Raw genomic sequence first — 20,956 nt, 5'->3', positions numbered from 1 at the left:
GGCTGGACCCCATGCATTTGGAGTTCATTTGGATGGAGTTCACTTACTGTGAACTAGCCAGTGTAATGCTGAATCTCATTGTTAGCAACAAGGATTGGCTTGTGGGGAATGTGAAGTTTAAAGGCAGCCTTGGCTGCAGTGACCATGAACTGGTGGCATTCAGGATGTTTAGGGCAGCAAGGAGGACACACAGTAAGCTCATCACCCTGGATATCAGGAGAACAGATTTTGTCCTCTTCGGGGATCTGCTTTGTAGAGTACCATGGGAGAAGGACCTGAAGGGAAGAGGTGTCCAGGAAAGCTGGTTAATCTTCAAGGATCACCTCCTCCAAGCTCAGGAGCGATGCATCCCAGCACAAAGGAAGTCAGGCAAAAAGGCCAGGAGGCCACATGGCTGAATAAGGAGATGCTGGCCAAGGGGGTTCTTCACAGAGAGGGTGGTTGCACACTGGAACAGGCTCCCCAGGGAAGTGGTCGCTGCACTGAGCCTGTCTGAATTTAAGAAGAAATTGGACTGTGCACTTAGTCACATGGTCTGAACTTTTGGGTAGACCTGTGCGGTGTCAAGAGTTGGACTGGATGATCCTTAAGGGTCCCTTCCAACTCAGGATATTCTATGATAAAAACAAAAAAAAAAAGGAAGCCTACAAAAGATGGAAGCAAGGACAGGTAACCTGGGAGGAATACACAGACACTATCGGAGCAGCCAGGGATCAAGTCAGCAAAGCTAAGGCCATGGTAAGCTTCAATCTGGACAGGAAGGTCAAGGGCAACAAGAAGGGCTTCTCTAAGTACAACAGTGATAAAAGGAAGACAGCAGAAAACATGGACTCTCTCCTGAAGGAAACAGGAGACATGGTTACCCAGGATATACAGAAGGCTGAGGTACTCGATTTCTTTGCCTCAGTCTTCATTGGCAAGAGCTCTAGCCACACTGCCCAAGTCCCACATGACAAATGCAGGGACTGGGAGATTGTTGAAATGTCTACTGTGGAAGATTAGGTGCAAGACCATCTAAGGCATCTGAAGGAACACAAGTCTATGGAACCAGGTGAGATGAATCCCAGAGTCCTGAGGGAACTGGCAAATGAACTTGTAAAGCCACTACTCATCACATGTGAAAAGCGGTGGCAGTCTGGCAAAGTTCCATTGAATGGGAAAGGGAAAATGGAACTGCCACTATTAAAAAGGGAAAAATACATATGTATACACACCTAGGGAACTACAGTCCAGTCAGTCCCACCTCTGTGCCCAGCAAGATCATGGAATGGATCCACCTGGAAACTCTGCTAAGGGACATAACAAACAAAGAGGTGATTGGTAAGAGCCAACATGGCTTCACTAAGGGCAGCTCATGCCTGACATATCTGATGGTCTTCTGACCCACTGGGTTGCAGTGTTTTTGGATACAGGAAGAGAAACTGATGTCATCTCCCTGGAATTGTGCAAAGTATTCAACACATCCCACGTAACATCCATTCTCTAAATTAGAGAGGCATGGATTTGATGGGTGGACCACTCAGTGGATATAAAGAATTGTCTGGATGGTCACAGTCAAATTACTGTGGTCAACAGCTCAGTGTTCAAGTGGAGACCAGCAATGAGTAGTGTTCTTCAGGGACCGTTATTGGGACTGGAAGAGTTTAACATCATTCTTGGTGACATGGACAATGGGATTGTCCACTTGACATTTTGACAAGTTGATGTCAAGCAAGTTGATGACAGCAAGCAGTGTGGTGAGGTTGACACACTGAAGGGAAGGGACGCCTTCCAGAGAGGTCTTGACAGGCTTGAGGCTGGGTGGAGAATGAAGTGAGAACATCCCTGTGGAGTGGGTCCTGGGGCTGTTGGTGCTTGAAAAACTCAACATGAGCAGTCAATGTGCACTTGCAGCCCAGAAAGCAAAATCACAGGTAGCATCAGAACTGTAACTAGGAGGTTAGGGGAGGTGATTCTTGCCCTCTCTTCCACTCTTGTGAGACCCCTCTTAAAATACCGTGCTCAGTTCTGAGGCCCCCTATTTTGGAAGGACATGGACCTGTTGGAGCAAGACCAGAGGAGAGCCACAAAAATGATCAAAGAGCTGGACCACGTCTCCTGCAAGGAGAGGCTGGGACTACTTGGCAAGTGAGAAGAGAAGGCTCTGGGGAGACCTTACAGCAACTTTCCAGTAGCTAAAGAGGATGAACAGAAAAGCTGGAGAAAGACACTTTATCAGGGATAGAGTGATAGGACAAGGGGTAATGGCCTTAAACTAAAAGAGGGTAGATTTAGACTACATATTAGGAAGAAATTCTTTACTCTGAGATTAGTGAGGCACTGGAGCATGTTTTCCAGAGAAATTGTGGGATGGTGCCCTTAAAAGTGTTTAAGACCAGGTCTCTTGGAATGTGTACCTGGCCAGAGCAGGAGGGTTGATTTATAAAGATCCTTCCCAACACAAAACCTTTGAAGCTCTTTGAACCCCTGTGGTTCTATTTCAGAGCAGATCTTATGGATCTGCATTTTGAATTTTAGAACAAAAAGGTGTTGAAAACAGACCAGTGTTTCAGTTACTACTGAACTGTGTCTGCACAGTATCAATGGGTTCTTATACTGCTGCACATGATGTATAGATTGGGGGTATACAGATATTGCAATGGGACACAAAAAGTAGAGCTGAACCAAAGTGCTTAAACTGTCAGCCTGACCTTGGTGCCAGGAAAGGTGATGGATCAGGTTATCTTGAATGCAATCATGCAACATATGTGGAACAACCTGTAGATCAGGCCCAGTAAGTAGGGGCTCATGAAAGACAAGTCCTGCCTGACCAACCTCATCTCCTTCTATGAACGGGTGATCTGCCTAGTGGATGAGGGAAAGGCTGTTGGCATAGCCTGCCTAGATTTCAGCAAGACCTTTGACACAGTCTCCCACATCATTCTCCTGGAGAAGCTGGCAGCCCATGGCTTGGACAGGTACATGCTTTGCTGGGTTAAAAACTGGCTGGATGGCCGTGCCCAGAGATTGATGGTGATCGGAGTGAAATCCAGCTGGTCATCAGTGGTGTTCCCCAGGAGTTGGTGTTGGGGCCCATCCTCTTTAATGTTTTTATTGATGATTTGGATGAGGGAATTGAGTGCATCCCCAGTGAGTTTAGAGAAGACACCAAGTTAGAGGGTAGTGTTGATCTTCTGGAGGGTAGGTAGGCCCTTCAGAAGGACCTGGACAGGATGGGTCAATGGGCAGAGGCAAGTGGGATAAGTGTTGGGTCCTGCACTTTGGCCACATTAACCCCATGTAACACTACAGGCTTGGGGCAGAGTGTCTCAAAAGTTGTGCAGAGGAAAAGGATCTGAGAGCACTGTTTGATGCTCACCTGAACATGAGCCGGCAGTTTGCCCAGGTGGCCAAGAAGGCCAGTAGCATCCTGGCTTGTGTCAGGAATAGCCTTTCTAGCAGGACCAGGCAGGTGATCATCCCCCTGTACTCTGCTCTGATGAGGCTGCACCTCGAGTACTGTGTTCAGCTTTGGGTCCCTTAGTACAAGAAAGATGTTGAGCCCCTAGAGCATGTCCAGAGAAGGGCTACAAAGCCAGTGAAGGGTCTGGAACACAATTCCGATGAGGAGCAGCTGAGGGAACTGGGGTTGTTTAGTCTGGAGAAGAGGAGGCTCAGGGGAGACAGTATTGCTCTCTCCAACTACCTGAAAAGAAGGTGTGGGGATCTAAGGGTTGGCCCCTTCTCACAGATAAGTAGTGACAGGACTAGAGAGAATGGCTTCAAGTTGATTAAGGGGAGGTTTAGTTTGGAAATTAGGAGATGTTTGTTCTCAAAAGGACTGTTCAGGCATTGGAACGGGTTGCGCAGTGAGATGATGGAGTGACTGTCCATGTGGGTCTTTATGGAAAGTTTGGATGTGGTGCTTAGGGAGATGATTTAGTGGGTAATATTGGTGGTAGGGGGGTGGTTGGACCAGATGATCTTGGAGGTCTATTCCAACTTTAATGATTCTATGACTCTAAGACAGTTGTCCCTCTCAGGGATAAAACTTCAGATGTCGTAAGAACATGTACTGGAGAAGAGAGACACTTAGCTCTGCCTATCGTAAATGACACCCATAAATGACCAAATCAGATGAAAGCCATTGTAGGCTGCTCAGAATATATTAATGAACAGTGAAAAGAATCAATGATCTTTAATTTAGGTATCTGGTTTCATTTTCATTTGACCAAGTAAATTTCCCTGCACTTAAGAATGATGTCCCCAGATGCCCAACTGATTCCTGGAATTAATCAGAGCATGAAGATACTTGCATATATCTTGGCCCACCTCTGGCACCTCCAATGTCACCTGGTGTTTGCATATGAACAGCTCCCTCCTGGCCTCTGTCTCTATTCAGTGTGCTGGGAGCTGAGACTAGCTCACTTGCACAAGACTGGAGTGTGCCCACCTGAACCTAGGCAAAAGAAATCCCAGCTCCTGTGGGCTTATTGCGCATGTGAGAGAGCAAAGCCTCCTTCTAACCATTGGACTGCAAAGAACGAGATGCCTTGGTTGATTCAGCTGAAACCCTTCCCTCAGCAAATGAAGGCAGATCCCTCCCTATCCCTGTATGGGTGTCCTGCCTAAAACCAGAACACAGAAAGGTGATTCTTGAACCTCATACTTCTTTTGATATGAGGAATGATAGTGCTGGAAATGAGTTTCCTTCCCCAGTGGATGGAAGGATCATCTGTGATAACTTCATTCTGTTTCAACGTTGTTTCCTCTAGAGTCCCAGGAATTTGTCAAGAGCTCCCTGTGCTGCTGACCTAGGCTGGACTCCTGGGCCCAAGGGGAGCTTCTGGTAAGCGGGCAGCACTGCAGAGAGACAGCTCTGCCCAGGAGCAGCTCCTCTGCACAGCGCAGCAGGGCTGGGGACACTGCCTGCAGGGGACAAGGGTGGCTGAGAGAAGGGAGGGAGATGTTAAAGGCAGTGTGGAGGGGGGATGCTGAGAGATCACAGTGGGAGAAATCTTCACAGGCCTGAACAGGGTAAGTCTCTGACTGCAGGGCAGCACAGCCGTATTCAAAGAGTCTCTGACTCTGAAGAAGGCCAGCTATCTGTGCGCACCCTCCATGGCCAAAGAACCACTTGCGTGGGAGGCACTCAGTGGCAGTGCCCCCGACACCATCTGGCTCTGCCTTCCCAGTGTAATAAAGGGCTCATACATTTGTGGTATAACCTATGTGGTTATACAAGTGTATGTAAGAAAGAAGGTCACATTCATCATACCATGTGGCCCTAGCATTGTTCCATACTGACACGAATCAGATGAACATATCTCACACCAGCCTGACCAGCACGGCCCTGCTGAGTGCCCCCATGGCCCCATGCACCACAGCCCCCTCGTTCTGCAGAGCAGCACCGCCAGTTGGGGGGCTGTGGGCAGCATGGGCAGGGGCTGCAGGAATGGCTGCTCAGACCAGCCCGGACGTGCTGGGCTGGGGGAAGGCTGTGCAGGACATGGTGTGTCCCGGGAGCAGAGCAGGGCACTGAGTGTGTGTGCAGTGGTGTTGCTTGAGGAGCCCCAGGGCCAGCAGTGTGGTGCTGTGATGTGCTGGGGAGCAGGGCTGGTCTGGGAGGCTCTAGGGTGTCTGGGAAGGTGGATTGGTGGTGTTTATCTCCTGCAGATGGCAGCAGCAGAGACACTTCCAGTGACCTCCCCTGCTTCATTAGCAGCTTTGTTGCCAGCCCAGCCTGGGTTTCCCTGCTGGGCTGGGTGGGGGAGAGGAGATGGGGGTGTGGAGAGCTGGGGAGGGTCTGGGCTGGGCTGGCCTCCTGGCAGAGAGAAGGGAACCACAGAGCAGTCTAGGCTGAGTCCTTGTTCACTAGATATGGATATGACCAATGCTAGTCATCATGACTTTCACACCAACTCCTTCTCTGAAGAGTTCTCAACATTTTTCTAAAATATGCATTCAGTTCTTGAATCAGTTTTCCACACAGAGGTGGCCATTTCCTTCAGGATGCCCTGGAGTTGCTGAAACCTACATGGGGAAACATGAGTTTGGATATGTGGGAGACCTCCCAAAGCAGGAACTGGTTGGCAGGCAGAGTACCTGAGGGACTGTGCAGGGCACCCCCTGCACCCAGTGCTTCTCGGTGGGCTGGGATGAGACCTGCTGAGCACAACAGCTCCTTGTAGCCCTGTGAACACTGGCTGTGAGGTCACTTGTGTCACAGCACCTGGCTGGACAACAGCAGGGAGGCAGAGCCTCTGAGGTCACAAAGGCCCTCAGAAAGCTGTCCCCAACAGGGTGACACATTTGGTGAGGCCAGGGGAAAGCTGGGAGAATAACGGTGGGGGATTTGGGAGAGAGAAGAGGGGTTTCGCTAACAGAAAGGAAAGATTTTAAAGATTTAAGAGGGATTCAGGTAAGTCTGATGCTTCTGCAACACTCACAGGGAACATCTTCATGTTGTGTCCTGGTAATATTTCTAACTAGTAACCCGAAAATCTAGTGCTGTCCTTAATGCTTTCTCTCTCCCTTTAAGGCATCCATTGCTCTAATCCCCAACCTCATTTCCTAATTCAAAGTCAGACCCCAAGCACATTACTTGTTACCATTAGTCACAGAATCATAGAGTCATAAAAACACAGGGTTGGAAAGAACCTACAAGGTCATCTAGTCCAATTATCCTCCTATCACCAATACTACCCCTAAGCTACTAAATCATATCTCAAAGCACCTGAGACAGGTGCTTCTTGGACACTGCCAAGGATGGTGACTCCACCACCTCCCTGGGGAGGCCGTTCCAGTGCCTGACCACTCTTTGAGAGAAAAAGTTTTTCCTGATATCTAAACCAAATCTCCCCAGGCGCAACTTGTGGCCATTTCCTCGAGTGCTATCATTAGTTATCAGAGAGAAGAGGCTGACCCCCTCCTCATCACAGCCTTCCTTCAGGAAGTTGTAGACTGCAATGAGGTTTCCCCTGAGCCTCCTCTTCTGCAGACTAAACAATCCCAGCTCATTCAGCCACTCTTCAGAGGACCTGTGCTCCAGACCCCTCACCAATTTTGTTGACCTTATCTGGACATGCTCCAGGGCCTCAGTGTCCTTCTCGTAGTGATGGGCCCAAAACTGAACACAGTACTCCAGGTGTGGCTTCATCAGAGCTGAGTACAGGGGGATGATCACCTCGCTGCTCCCACTGGCTACACTATTTCTAACACAGGCCAGGATACCATTGGCCTTCTTTCCACCTGGGCACGCTGCCGGCTCATGTTCAGCCAAACATCGATCATCACTCCCACGCCCCTTTCCTCTTCACAGCCACTCTGTCCCAGGCCTATAGCATTGCATGGGGTTGTTGTGGCCAAAGTGCAGGATCTGGTGCTTAGCCTTGTTAAACCCCATCCCATTAGCTTCAGCCCAGCCTATCCCAATTCCTCTGAAGGACCACCTTAGCCTCAGGCAGATCAACATTACCTCCCAACTTGGTGTCATCTGCAAACTTACTGAGGGTACATTCAACCCCTCATCTAGGTCATCAATAAAGGTATTATACAAGCTAGGCTCCAGTACCAACCACTGGGGGACACCACTTGTAACGGGACGCCAACTGGACTGAACTCCATTAACCACAACCCGCTGGGCATGGCCCTCCAGCCAGTTCTTGACCCAGAGAAGACTATAAACAGCCAGGACAGATGACCCAACGGGATTAAATAGATGCTCCAATAGGTGTTCCAGCCCACCATCCCACTACCAAAGGCACCTCCCAGCCTGCAGCAGAGGAGCCTGCTGGGAAAGACCTGGAGGGCTGTGGGGACCCACCAACAGGAGCTGGTGCCAAGTCCTGCCCAAGGGTCCAAGACATCTCCCCGTTCACCTCTTGCAACTTAGGTATCTCTGTCCATGGGTGCTGGGCAGGCATCCTTAGGCTCCGTGGGGGCCCAAGGCAGCAGAAGGTGGGCACTGCAAGGGAGTGTCTCATGGGGCTTCCCAGAGAACCACTTTGTCTGGAAACTGCCTGTGGCTGGAAGGACGGAAATGTCTTTGTCAGTAGGAATAGTGTCCAGGGACCAGGGGCTCTGTCAGCCCCAAAGCCAGACCCCGATTATGCTGGCTCTAAGATGAGCTCCTTCCCAACTGCTGCATCTTTGAGCTCTTCTCCCCTCCATCCGACTCAGGGAGACACCCTGACACCTGGGCAGGGAAGACTGGAAGAGGGTTTTAATATGAGGAAATACCAACACACAGCATAAAAACAGGGGAATATCAAGAGGGGAAATACCCATGTGTGTCTGCTGACTGCTGGAAAAGGGAGACCATTCCCTGGCACTCACGGCTCTCCCAGTGGCACTGAGCTCTCCTCCCTCCCGGCTGCACCCAGCTGCTCAGCAGAGCTGGGCTCTGCTGGCCTGGGGCTCTGGAACTCTTGTGCAGGGGGCTCTGGTGTCACATCCTGGGTGTCCTCATGGGGATATGCCAGAGACACCTCTTCAACATCGTCATAGCCCGTGGTCCCCAGGAAAAGTGACGAGGTGTCTCCCTCAGCTCCACGGACCACAGCACTTCTCCGGGAGTGCAGGCTTCCCCCTGTAAGCAGCAAGGCAGGTTGCTGTGGTTGGGCCTGTGGGGTGCCCCTCGGGGCTGTTTATCACCTTCCTCATCCTCACCAGCCTGAGACACTCGGCCCATTCTCCCAGACCCCACAAAATATCCCAGGACAGTTTCTCCATATGGAGGTGGTCAGGCTTTCAATATGGCATGGATCCTCCCAGGCCTGGGGTTGGCACCTAGGAAGTGGCAGTGCTGCATTGCCCTCTCACCTGTGGCTGCATCCCTGCGCCCATCTCCTTCCTCTGGTGTCCTGGGCACTTCCCAGTCCCCCTGCCCAGGGACAGAATCCTCCCCAGGGTCAGAAACCTCCCCAGCATCATCATAGCCATCTGCTGGGTAACCTCCGGGCAGGACAGGGACATCTGAAAGGAGAGGAAAGGTGGTGGCAATGAGAAGAGATGTCTTGCAGAGCAGAGGATGGGAGGGTGTGTGGGGACACAGGGCTGACATGCTGCTGGTGTCAGGGTCACAGCAGAGCCTTCATGCTTCCAGCTCTGATGATAACACTCGGTGGCACTGCTGTCTGTCTGGTCTGTCTGCAGGGAGGAGACATGGAGCCCGTCCCCCCCCCCCCCACCTCTTATCCCTGGGTGTGGCCCCAGATCATCCTCCTCCTTATGTGCCTGGGGTAGGGCTGCAGCTGGGTCAGGGACCCCTCTGAGAAGGAGGCTGCAGAGAGCTGCAGTGGGTGCTGTGGGATGAGCCCTGCTGCCCTGACTGGTGGTCAGCACTGCTGGGGATGGGCACCCACAGAGCTGGGGGTGCATGGGGAGGAGACCAGTTCCCTTGGGACAAGGCACTTCCCAGAGGGGTTCCCAGAGTTGCCCTGGGACAGCCCTTTGCTTAACCCTTGGCTCTCAATAAGGTGCAGGGACAAGCAGAGAGGGGCTGTCCCCTCTGGGATGGGCAGAGCTGGTGTGGAGGAAGCTCCTCTGTGGGGGCCAACACCTGGATGCTCTCCCACAGACCCCATGGTCCAACCATCTCAGGGACCATGGGCAGGAGCTGCAGGGCACAGCCCTGGTCTGAGACAGGGAGAATGGACACAGCAGATGTGCCCCCGCAGGTTACCTGCACCCACCTGAGAGACTGAACCTCGCCTGCTTCTCCCACGCCAGGCTGTAAGCGATCTCCTCGTACACGGCCTCAGGGAAGGGCTCCCCAGCTCTCCCGGAGCCTGGGGACAGAGGCAGGGCTGGTCTGAGAATAGGCAGAGGGGGCAGGACCCCACTGGGCTCCCCCAGCCCCATTATCGGGGCCAGCACAGGGCTGTCCCCACAGCACAGCCCCACTGTGTTGCGTTGGCACTGCAGCCACATCCCCAGGGAGGGCAGCATCCCCATGGAGATGGTCTGGGGCACAGTCAGCCTTGCACCATCCCTTTGGAGACAGCTCTTGTGCCCCTTTGTTCCCTGGGTCACGTCCCAGTGCAGACCCTGCACCAGTTCCCTCATTTCCCTTCCCCATGGAGCTGCTCCATCTCTTCATACATCAATAGCACAGCCTGTGCCCTGCTGGGGGGTGGCTGACACCACAGTGATGGACTCCGCTGCCCCATGCTCCTCCTGCCAGTGCTGCCCAGATCACTGCCAGCAGTACATCCTCCCCTTCTCACCCAGCCCAGCTCTCACATTTCTCTTCTCACCCCAGAACTGATGCCTCAGGGTCTGGACTCTCTCTACCCCTTGATGTTGGTGCCCCATGGTATGTCAGTCAGTGGGGCAGCACATGGGGCAGGAGGCAGCACATGGCTCTGTTTCTGTTCCCCAGGACACTAACTGCCCCAGCCCTGCCAGAAGGCATCTCCCCCCCAGGACCACGGGGGAAGAACCCACCTCTGCGCCGAGCCCTGGCGCTTTGCACCTGCCCAGCCAGGAGGGCCAGGAGCAGGCAGACGAGGACCCCCAGGATTATGCAGAGGATGACAGGCACCGAGAGTCTCTCACTGCTGGTGGTTGGACGGCCCCGTGGGGGATCTGCATGGGCAGGAACATGGCAGGGGCAGCATCAGACAGAGGTCGGGGGCAGGACATGCCACTCCTGACCACACAAGGCAGCGGAGGCTGGGGACAACCGGGCTGGGTGATGGGGCAGATTCCACCCTGCTGGGTACATCACAGACTTCCACCAGCTCCCACATATTCCTGGGAGTCTCACAGTCCAGCGTGTAGCCCCCTCCTCCTGACTGGTCTTCTCTGAGACCCCGCCTGGAGATGCCTCTGCCTCCCCCAGTGACTGATGGCAGCCTCACCAGGTACTGATGGTGGGCATGGGTAGCTTTGAAAGCTGAAGTCACCTTTGTTCCTCCAGCAGCTACAAGGTCTAATGCAGGAAGTCAAAGCCCCTCTGGGTTCCTTCTCTGCATTTCACCATACCCAGTGGGGAACAGGAGCTGGTGCCTTGATGGCTCAGATTTACCATTGCAGGTGATGTGGGTCTCTTCTCGGCTGTCATCACACGACTGCGGATTCCAGGGAGCAGAGGGACACTGCCAGAAGGAGCTGTTGCTCTTCCCACACTCCACGTGATCCAGCCACGTGATGCCAGACAGCTTGGCATAGTTAGAATCTGTTTCCAGTTCCCCTTCATTCCCGCAGCCCAGCTCCTTGCACACCAGTGACACCGTCTCGGTGGTCATGGAGTTGGAGCAAACGCTGCCCCACGTCCCGTTGTAGAAAACCTGCAGGCGCCCGGAGCAACCGTCGCTGTTCTCCAGCCTCAGGGCCGTGAACTCTGAAAGGAGGAAAGGCCCCAGACAGAACAGGCTGGTCAGGGGCTGGTGGAACACAGGCTCCTCTGCACCCCAGGTGCTCAGGAATTCGGAGGCACAGCCATCAAATCTCTTTTGCATCTGGGGGCAGAGAGGTCTCTGACATACTCCTTTGCCCTCCCCACTCACTGTCAGGGTGGATGGGCTCCCAAGGGTCTGTGTGAGGGTTTCCCCAGGATGGGCTTGGGCAGGGGACCCAAGGCAGCCAGGGATGGCATCGGCCTTGCCCAGCTCTGCCCTCACCCTAGTCTCTGAGGCCCCAGCTCCCAGCCCCAATCCCAGCACAGACCTGAGCAGATGACTCCAGCGTCCTCCTTGTGCCCGCAGTCGTGCTGCCCCCAGGCCTCGGCAGGACAGTCCCAGAGAGCAGCTTCGGCCCCAGAGCAGTTGACGCCATCCAGCCAGATCTGCCCGGAGCCCTCCCCAAACCGAGCAGAGCCGGCTGCCTCCAGGGCCCCTCCGCAGCCCAGCTGGCGGCAAACAACGGCGGCGTCGGCCAGGTCCCAGGCGTTGTCGCAGATGGTGCCCCAGCGCCCCTGGTAGTAGATCTCCACTCTCCCGGCACAGCGCCCGGCCCCGTCCACCAGCCGCACCCGCCGGCTCCCTGCAGCAGGGAGAACCCTGGCCGTCAGGGGCTGGCTGCCTTCCTGGACCTTCAACTGGGGGACGTGCAGCACCACTCACCCTGGCACACGACCCCCACGTCCTCCATGATCCCTGCTGCCGGTGTGCTCTCGGGCAGGGAGGTGTTGCAGAGGCTCAGGTCAGCCTCGTGCCCTGCACACCGCACCCCACGCAGCCCCACAGGGCCTCGTCCTCGCTCGGCCCTCACGGGGGTGTAGGCTGCCTCTGCCTCTCCGCACTGCAGCTGCCGGCACACCACGCTGGCCTCCTGCATGTCCCACTGCTCATCCAGGACTCTGCCCCACGTCCCATGCTGGAAGACCTCCACGCGCCCGTCGCACCGGCTCCCTCCACCCACCAACCGCAGGGGCATGGGGTGAGTTAGGCCTGGTGAGAGCAGACATTCAGCCAGGCTCTGCCATGAGCTCCCCAAATTTGTGTGGCCGTGTCACACACCAGGGGCAAATGGACTTTGCAGCACTGCCCAGCACTCACCTGAGCAAATGACAGCAGCAGCGTTCTCCTGGGAGCACGGCGAGGCCCCCAGGGCAGTCACCGGGCACTGCCCCAGGTGGGCTTCAGTCCCGTCACAGTGGAACGAGTCTCTCCAGACGGGGCCGGTTCCTCTCCCAAAATGCCCTCCTCCAGGAATGGACTCAGCAAAACCACAGCCGAGGTGCCGACACAGAACGTGGGCGTCCGAGAGGTCCCAGCGGGAGGCACAGAGGGTCCCCCACGTCCCCAGCACCGTGACCTCCACCCTGCCCTCACACGCTGTGCTGCCGTTCACCAGCCTGAACCCTGTGTACTCAAGGACAAAGGAGGGTGAGAGAGGCCACATTTGTGCTCTTGCTCCCACAGGAGCTGCAGGAGAGGCCAAAGGGACAGCGTGCCTTTCTCCTCCTGCAGCACTCTAATTTTACGGCTGCAGACCACCACCTCACCCCACCTGTCCCCGACCCAGCACAGCCCAGTGCCCACCCTGCTCTCCTGCCCCCAACACAGCCCCCGTGGGCACCATACCACCCCAAGTCCTTACGTGTGCAGGTGACATGAGTGCCATTGCTGTGGGTGCAGGCTTTGTCCTTGGAGGTCCCCCAGGGGCAGAAGAGGATGGTGGATTCATTCCCCACACACTGCAGCTCTCTGTCCCAGACAGGACCGGCCCCTTCTCCCAGCTGAGCTGCCCCATGGACAGACAGGGCTGTGCCACACTGCAGCTCCCTGCACACCACCTCGGCAGCTTTGGCACCAAAGTGGGAGTGACAGACAGCTTTCCACTGGTCCCTGTCGTAGACCTCCACACTTCCTGAGCAGGGGCTGTCCCCTCCGACCAGCCGCACAAATCCTGGAGCAATCAAGGAGACCTGTGAATTTCCAGAGCCCTCTGGCACTTCTGTGCCCACCTCCCACCTCATCCCTAAGGTGACCACATGCAGAGTCCCATGGCCAGCCCAGCAGCTCTCAGGGTGTGCTGATGGCACAAAGAGGTCAGGGTCCCCCTGCTGCTCCTCAGAATCCAGCCCAGCACCCATGGGCTGCCCTCTCTCCCAGCCCCCAGCTGCAGGCACTGCTCAGACAAATTGCTGCTGCCCAGAGTCCCTGGCCTGCCTGGCCCCAGACCCAGCACTGCAGCATCCACAGCACGTGGGCCCAGGGAAATGGGCCCAGGCGCCAGGGGCTGCTGTAGCTGGCTCTGCCCCACGGGGCTCAGGACAGTTAGAAGAAATCCTTGGGTCTGCCAAAAAGCACCCCTATTCCCAGCGAATGATGGAGTTCTTGAAGAGCTTCTGTTAGAGGGGGCACATCAAGGGAATAGACAAAGAGGGGTCCTTCGGTAGGGACAGTGTGTGGTGCTGAGATGCACCTCCCTGTCCACCAGCCAAGCAGAGGGCAGGAGATCAGGCAGAGGGCAGCTCTGGGTTGACACGAGCTCTCGGTGTAAGGGCAGGCACTGAGGAGAGCCAGGAGGTAGTGGCACAGCCCCTGGGGCACAGAGCACGAAGGAGAGGCTCAGAAGTGGGTCAGCATGCCCTGGACGGGCCGTGTCTCAGGACCTGGCTCTCATAGGTTGACTCTGGGAAAGAAACTAGGTGCCATTTGCCACCTTGTTCCTTTGCCCAAGCCCAGTGCTCCTGCCCTCTGAGCAGCCCCTCTGCTTTGGCCAAGGTTCTCTTGTCTGCTGGGGGTACAACCCAAAAGTCCTGAGCCATTGCACGCCCTTCCCTGAGGCTGCTGGTGGCTGGGGGAGCTGCTCTAGATTCCCCTGGCATAGGGACCAGCCTGCCAGACAGGGCCTGGGTGAATGGAGGAGAAAGATGGGAACCAGGCAGCACAGTGGGAAGGGTGAGGGCTTTCCTCTCCCAGCCCCAGGCACCTCCCCAGGCTTGGCTGCTCCAGCTTCAGGGCCAGGCTCAGTGTGCTCCCACTGGGCTTTCCCCAGGGACAAGGGACACCAGCAGTGACAGACCCAGCTCAGAGTGCAACTTGACACACAGAGCCATGTTCTGGTGTCCACTTGTTGCTTCCTGAGCTCACAGCCAGGTCCCTTAGAAGTGTCCTCATCCCAGAAGTAGGGAACAAGTTCAGTCCTTACCTGAGCATGTCACTCCAGCATCCAAGCTGTGAGGGCAGTGTCTTTGACTCCATCCTACGTGTGTGCAGTCAGACAGGGCAGACTCGGTGCCACGACAGCCAACAAAATTCATCCAAATGGGCCCAGATCCTGGTCCAAAGTGTGCATATCCAGGAGCTTCGAGAGCACCCCCACAGCCCAGCTGTCTACAAACCACTGCAGCATCAGTCATGTCCCAGCCGTAATGGCACACGGTCCCCCACTGGCCCTGTTGTTTCACCTCCACTCTTCCAGCACAGCGACTGCCGCCATCCGCCAGCCTCACCTCCGCAGCCCCTTCAAACATCAACAGGGGAACGGTCAGGAGAGCTTTGATCCCCACAGTGAGCGTCTCAGATTGTCCTTGGATCAGGCACAGTCACAGACCCCAGGGTGGGAGCCCTGCTCCCATGGGCTGTCCCTGGGGCAGTGGGATGTCCCCATTCGCTGCGCTGGGCTGGGAGTGCCCAGCTCCAGTCCTCCTCAGCCATCTGCTACCCCACAGCCCTCAGCATCTTCTCCCACCCCAGTGGCTCCCTGCCCCTGCCCATGCCCACTTGCATACCTCCTCCAGCCCTGCACAAGGCTCCTGTTCCTCCCCAGTCCAGCACCCCTTGAACAGCCCCATGTTCCTTGACCAATACTTTCCCCTGGCCCAACTGCCCCAGGCTCCTCCAAAATGCACCAAAACACCTAGGGCTCCCTGTCTGTACAGGGGGCACTGAGTCAATCTCAAGGTACCCCCCAGCCTGAGTCCTCTCCTCATTCCTGCTGTCAGCCCAGCCTCTAACCTTGGCCAGGCCTCCCAGGAAGGATACCTCTCTGCCACCTTTGGTGCAGAAGCCCCAGTCACCTTTTGTCTGGGGGTACAACCTCCCCTCCTAGGATCAGGGTCTACCCAGAACCCAGGGCCAGGGAGCAGCACGCAACATCTCCAGGACACCCCAGGCATTGGCTGTCAGCACCTGGGCTTCCTCCAGCTCCAGAGGTTTGGTGCTGGGGAACAAGGGGTCCCAAAAGTGTACCTGAGGACAAGGTGTCTAGAAATGCAACTGGACATGGGCTGCCAAAAACATGGGAGCTGTGGAAATGGATTACACTCTCCCATCCAGACAGGAACAGGCTGAGGGCCTCAGAATATTCTACCCCTCACTTCAGTGGTACCTGCAAAGCAACCTCACTCCCAGAGAGATCCCAATGAACCCACTGCTGCCCACTGGCCCCAGGCTACGGAACAGAGAAGCTGGCACTTACCTCTGCATGGCTGCACCCAGAGGAACAGCCACAGCACCCAAGGGGACAGGAGTCCCTCTGTCCCCATCCTGAGGCTCCTGTCCTGACAGCACGGCCCTGCTGCTGGAGCTCCTGGGGACCCAAAGGGCAATGGAGATGATGGGAGGGCAATATATCTGTGCAGATGCAGTCCCAGCTGCAGGAGGAGCCAATCGAAGCAGCAGGCACCTTTTTAGACGTTATCGGCACTTATCTCCCCTCCGACGCAGCCCAGCTCTCCAATGAACTTCTCCAGCGCTCTTCATGACCATATATGAGGGACGGCTTCACTGCGGGTCTCACGTCACTGCGGTGGGACATCATCGTGGGGTAGGGCTGGGTGTGGGGGCAGATGGCTCTGACACCCCTTGCAGCCTGCTGTGGGAGCACGGAGCATCTCCTGAGCTGTAGCATCCAAGAGCCCAAGGTGCGATTGTCCGGCTGTCCTTGCGCCATGGGATCCAGGGGACTGGTCCTGCAGCAGGGCTGTGTCAGGCTGGGAAGGGACCAGCCCCTGCCCCTGCTACAACCCCTGCTGTGCTAGCAGCAGCAGCTGGGAAAGGCCCTTGGGCAGGGCCAGAGCCCCATAATGGGGGTGCTGGCTGTCCCGTCCCTCCCCAGGGAGCCTCCTGTGGGGTCCCGGCAGCAGCCAGAGCTGGTCCAGGGCCTGCCCTGGCAGCAGAGCTGCAGCCCAGAGCCTCAGGCGTCTCCCTGGCTCTCAGCGTGTCACCCAGGGGCCGTTATTCCCCGCGGCGGGTCGGGAGCTGGAGCCTGCCTGCCACTGCAGGTGCACAAACCGCAGCCCACGTGACATGGCGCCCGGGCAGGAAGACGGTGGTTTCCTCCTGGCCCCGTGCCCAGGCATGGCCCTGCGGTGCCTCCCAGCCTCCCCACAGCTCCAAGCTTGGCAGGGTTCAGGAAGTGTTGGACACTGCTCTCATATGTACAGTTTCATATATATGTATATATATATGTGTATATATATACATATAATTTTAAGTAAATAAATATATTTAATATATATATATCAATATATTAATATAATATATTAAAAAATATATATAATAAATATATATATATTTAATATATATATATAAAATATATATAATAAATACAAATAAAAATATATATTTTACTAATATATTATATCATATCATATCATATCATATTGTATTATCATACATTATATTTATTGTTATGTTGTGCTATGTTATTATATATTATGTACTATATACTATATACTTTATATTATATAGTATATATTTTACTAATAAAATATATAATATATAATATAATATAATATAATATAATATAATATATATTATATTATATTATATTATATTATATTATATTATATTATATTATATTATATTATATTATATATATTATATTATATATATAATATAATATAATATAATATAATATAATATAATATAATATAATATAATATAATATAATATAATGGAGTATTATATATATAGTATGATATATAATACAATATATAATATAAAATATAAAATATATATTGTATATTATATAATTATATAATGTAATATATTATATAATATATAATATATAATATATAATATATAATATATAATATATAATATATAATAAATATATAATATATAATATATAATTATTTTTTGTTTTTGTTTTTATTTTTATTTTTATTTTATTTAAATAATATATATTATATTGTATTAAATATTACGTTATGAGTTTTTAAAAATATCATACATATAGTGTTTAATATATGTATATTTAGAAATATAAACATATTTTTTTATATTTTTGTTTTAAATCTTTTATAGTTTTTTAGATACATATAATTTATTTTTATTCTCATGGCTGAAGTTGGTCTCACTGATCTTCAATTATTTCCAGAGCAGGACATTTCAAAATTCGGTTCAACCCAGCTCCAGGTGATGCCATAGCATCTTCACTTGCCATGGGCCTGTTCCTGGCGTGCATTCAGACAGCAATGACCTCACAAACACCTACACAATTCTTGGTCTGCCAGCTCCTCAAGCACCAGTGGTCTCACAGGTACAATGCATGGGCCTTGCCCTGACCTATCAGCTACTTGATCACCAATGACCTCCCCACAGACCTACATAAGCCACGTGCCTCAGGCACCAGGGTCCTCCCAGCATCGAGCACAGGCCATGTTTGCCGTCGGCCTGTCAGCTACTCAGGCACCACTGGCATTGCAGGAACAATCACCTGCCATGGGCCTGCTCGTGGTCTATCAGATCTTCAGCTGACAGTGACCTCGTAAGCACAGATGATCTATTGGAAGATGTCAGAGTCCCTGCCCATGACAGGGGGTGGCTGCTCATGCTCAGCTGGCTGTTGACCAACATCCTCAGGGGCTTTTCTTCTGGACAGCTTTCCAGCCACTCTTCCCCAAGCCTATGCTACTGCATGGGCTTGTTATGACCCAAGTCCAGAAGCACTGTTGAATGTCATGTGATTGGACTCAGTCCATCAACGTAGCCTTTCCAGATGCCTCTGAAAAGCTTTCCTTCCTCAAGAAGATCAACTGTCCCAACTAACTTGTTATCATCTGCAAATGTACTAAGGGTGTACTTGATCCTCTCAGTCAGATCATCCATCAAAATAGTAAACAAAGCTGGACCCAGTACAGAGGTCTGGGGAATGCCACCCACGACCATCCACCAACTGGATTGATCTCTCTTCACTCAGACTCTTTGAGCATGGCCATCCAGACAGTTCTTCAGCCAGCAAACTGTACACCTGCCCAAGCCATGAGCAGACGGATGGGTTGTCATTCTGCAGGTCTGCTGCTACTGAGTCCACACTGAGAAGATGTACCTCCTTCTATTAGGCTTTTTGGGATGCCCTGTGCTCAGTCCTTTCAAACCAACTAAGCATGAAGCTGGTGCTTGTGATGAGCTGGTGCTCAGCTCGTGTTCCAGTTACTTGCTAGCATGTATCGTTGTTGAGTTTGTACAGCACTGGCATTCTTGCATTCCCTTTTGTCTCTGTTTGCTTGAGTCTGCATTGTCGATGGTAGTTCAGGAATACTGGAGGGGTGGCTGCAGGGAAGCATGAAGTTGCATCTGTCATGGTGGGACCTCGGTCAAGGTGGGATAGAATTCTATCCTTTGAGGGAATCCCAAAGGTAATTCCTTCTTAAAGGGTGATGCCATCCTGAGTCGTGTCCTTGCCTGTGCAGCATCTGTCAAATGGCTGATCTAAGTTTCTCCTCAGAAGAAAGTCCCTAATGGGGACTTCATGGTGGTGTTTTCATTCATCCCTACGGTGGCAGGGAGGGGTACAGAGTGGACACGGAAAGCCCACTTGTTAAACACGTGGCTCCGGGGCTGGTGCCAACGCAGAAATCTTGGGTTTTTTGACCATGGGACACTTTACAAAGCACCCGGCCTGATGGCCGTAGACGGGTCCCTATCCTTTAGGGGAAAATGGATCCTGGGCCAGGAGCTGGCGGGGCTCATTGATAGGGCTTTAAACTAGGTAAGAAAGGGGATGGGGCTGAAGCAAGGATTGTTGGGGCTGTGCCAGGGGTAACAATGGCAAGGCCGGGGAATAAGGTAAAGGCCCAGCTGAAGTGCATCTACACCAATGCACGCAGCATGGGTAACAAACAGGAGGAGCTGGAAGCCATTGTGCAGCGGGCAGGCTACGACTCGGTTGCCATCACGGAAACGTGGTGGGACCAGTCTCATGACTGGAGTGCTGCTATGCCTGGCTATAAGCTCTTCAGAAAGGACAGGCAGCACAGAAGGGGTGGTGGTGTGGCTCTCTATATTAGAGAGTCTTTCGATGTTGTAGAACTCGAGGCTAGGAATGACAAGATCGAGTCCCTTTGGGTTAGGATCGGCAGGGACAACAAGGCTAGTGTCCTGGTCGGGGTCTGCTATAGACCGCCGAACCAGGATGAGGAGACGGAGGAGGAGTTCTACAGGCAGCTGACAGAAGTTGCGAAATCTTCAGCGCTTGTACTCGTGGGGGACTTCAACTTCCCTGACATATTCTGGAAGCACAACACAGCCCAGAGAAAGCAGTCTAGGAGGTTTCTGGAGAAAGTGGAAGATAGCTTCCTGACGCAGCTGGTTAGTGAGCCTACCAGGGGTGGTGCCCTGCTAGACCTTCTCTTCACAAACAGAGAAGGACTGGTGGAGGATGTGATTGTCAGGAGCTGTCTTGGGCAGAGTGACCACGAAATGGTGGAGTTCTCTATTCTTGGCGAGGCCTGGAAGGGGACGAGTAAAACCACTGTATTGGACTTCCAGAGGGCTGACTTTGGGCTGCTCAGGACACTAGTTGGTGGAGTCCCTTGGGAGGCGGTTCTGAAGGGCAGAGGGGTCCAGGAAGGCTGGGCGCTCTTCAGGAGGCAAATCCTAATGGCGCAGGAGCAGTCTGTCCCCACGTGCCCAAAGATGAGCCAGCGGGGAAGAAGACCAGCCTGGCTCAACTGTGAGAGAACTGTGGCTTGAGCTTAGGAGGAAAAAGAGGGTTTATAATCTTTGGAAAAGTGGACAGGCCACTAAGGAGGACTATAAGGATGTTGCGAGGCAGTGCAGGGACAAAATTAGGAAGGCCAAAGCTCATCTGGACCTCAATCTGGCTACTGCCGTTAAAGATAACAAAAAATGTTTCTATAAATACATCAACACAAAAAGGAGGACTAAGGAGAATCTCCATCCTTTACTGGATGCGGGGGGAAACTTAGTTACAAGAGATGAGGAAAAGGTGGAGGTGCTCAATGCCTTCTTTGCCTCAGTCTTTAGCGGCAATACTGGTTGTTCTCTGGATAGCCAGTACCCTGAGCTGGTGGAAGGGGATGGGGAGCAGGATGTGGCCCTCACCATCCACGAAGAACTGGTTGGTGACCTGCTACAGCACTTGGATGTGCACAAGTCGATGGGGCCGGATGGGATCCACCCAAGGGTACTGAAAGAACTGGCAGAGGAGCTGGCCAAGCTCCATCATTTATCATTTATCAAGCTCCATCATTTATCAGCAGTCCTGGCTATCGGGGGAGGTCCCAGTTGACTGGCGGCTAGCAAACGTGACGCCCATCTACAAGAAGGGC

At 53.0% G+C, this 20,956-nt stretch overlaps 1 protein-coding gene across 1 annotated transcript in view; it reads right to left on the bottom strand.

The window, feature by feature from the left end:
• Positions 1-20,956, bottom strand: part of LOC113842075 (scavenger receptor cysteine-rich domain-containing group B protein-like) — a 124,751-nt gene that overhangs the window by 97,540 nt on the left and 6,255 nt on the right. Inside the window, exon 2 of the mRNA XM_072030357.1 lies at positions 11,653-12,022. Coding sequence (XP_071886458.1) covers positions 11,653-12,022 — 370 coding nt within the window. The remainder of the gene's footprint in view (positions 1-11,652; positions 12,023-20,956) is intronic.

Source organism: Anas platyrhynchos, chromosome 32 (assembly GCF_047663525.1).
Source record: "Anas platyrhynchos isolate ZD024472 breed Pekin duck chromosome 32, IASCAAS_PekinDuck_T2T, whole genome shotgun sequence".
Taxonomy (NCBI): Eukaryota; Metazoa; Chordata; class Aves; order Anseriformes; family Anatidae; genus Anas; species Anas platyrhynchos.
Note: the sequence above shows the minus strand (reverse complement) of the source record. Positions and strands in the feature narration are given on the sequence as shown.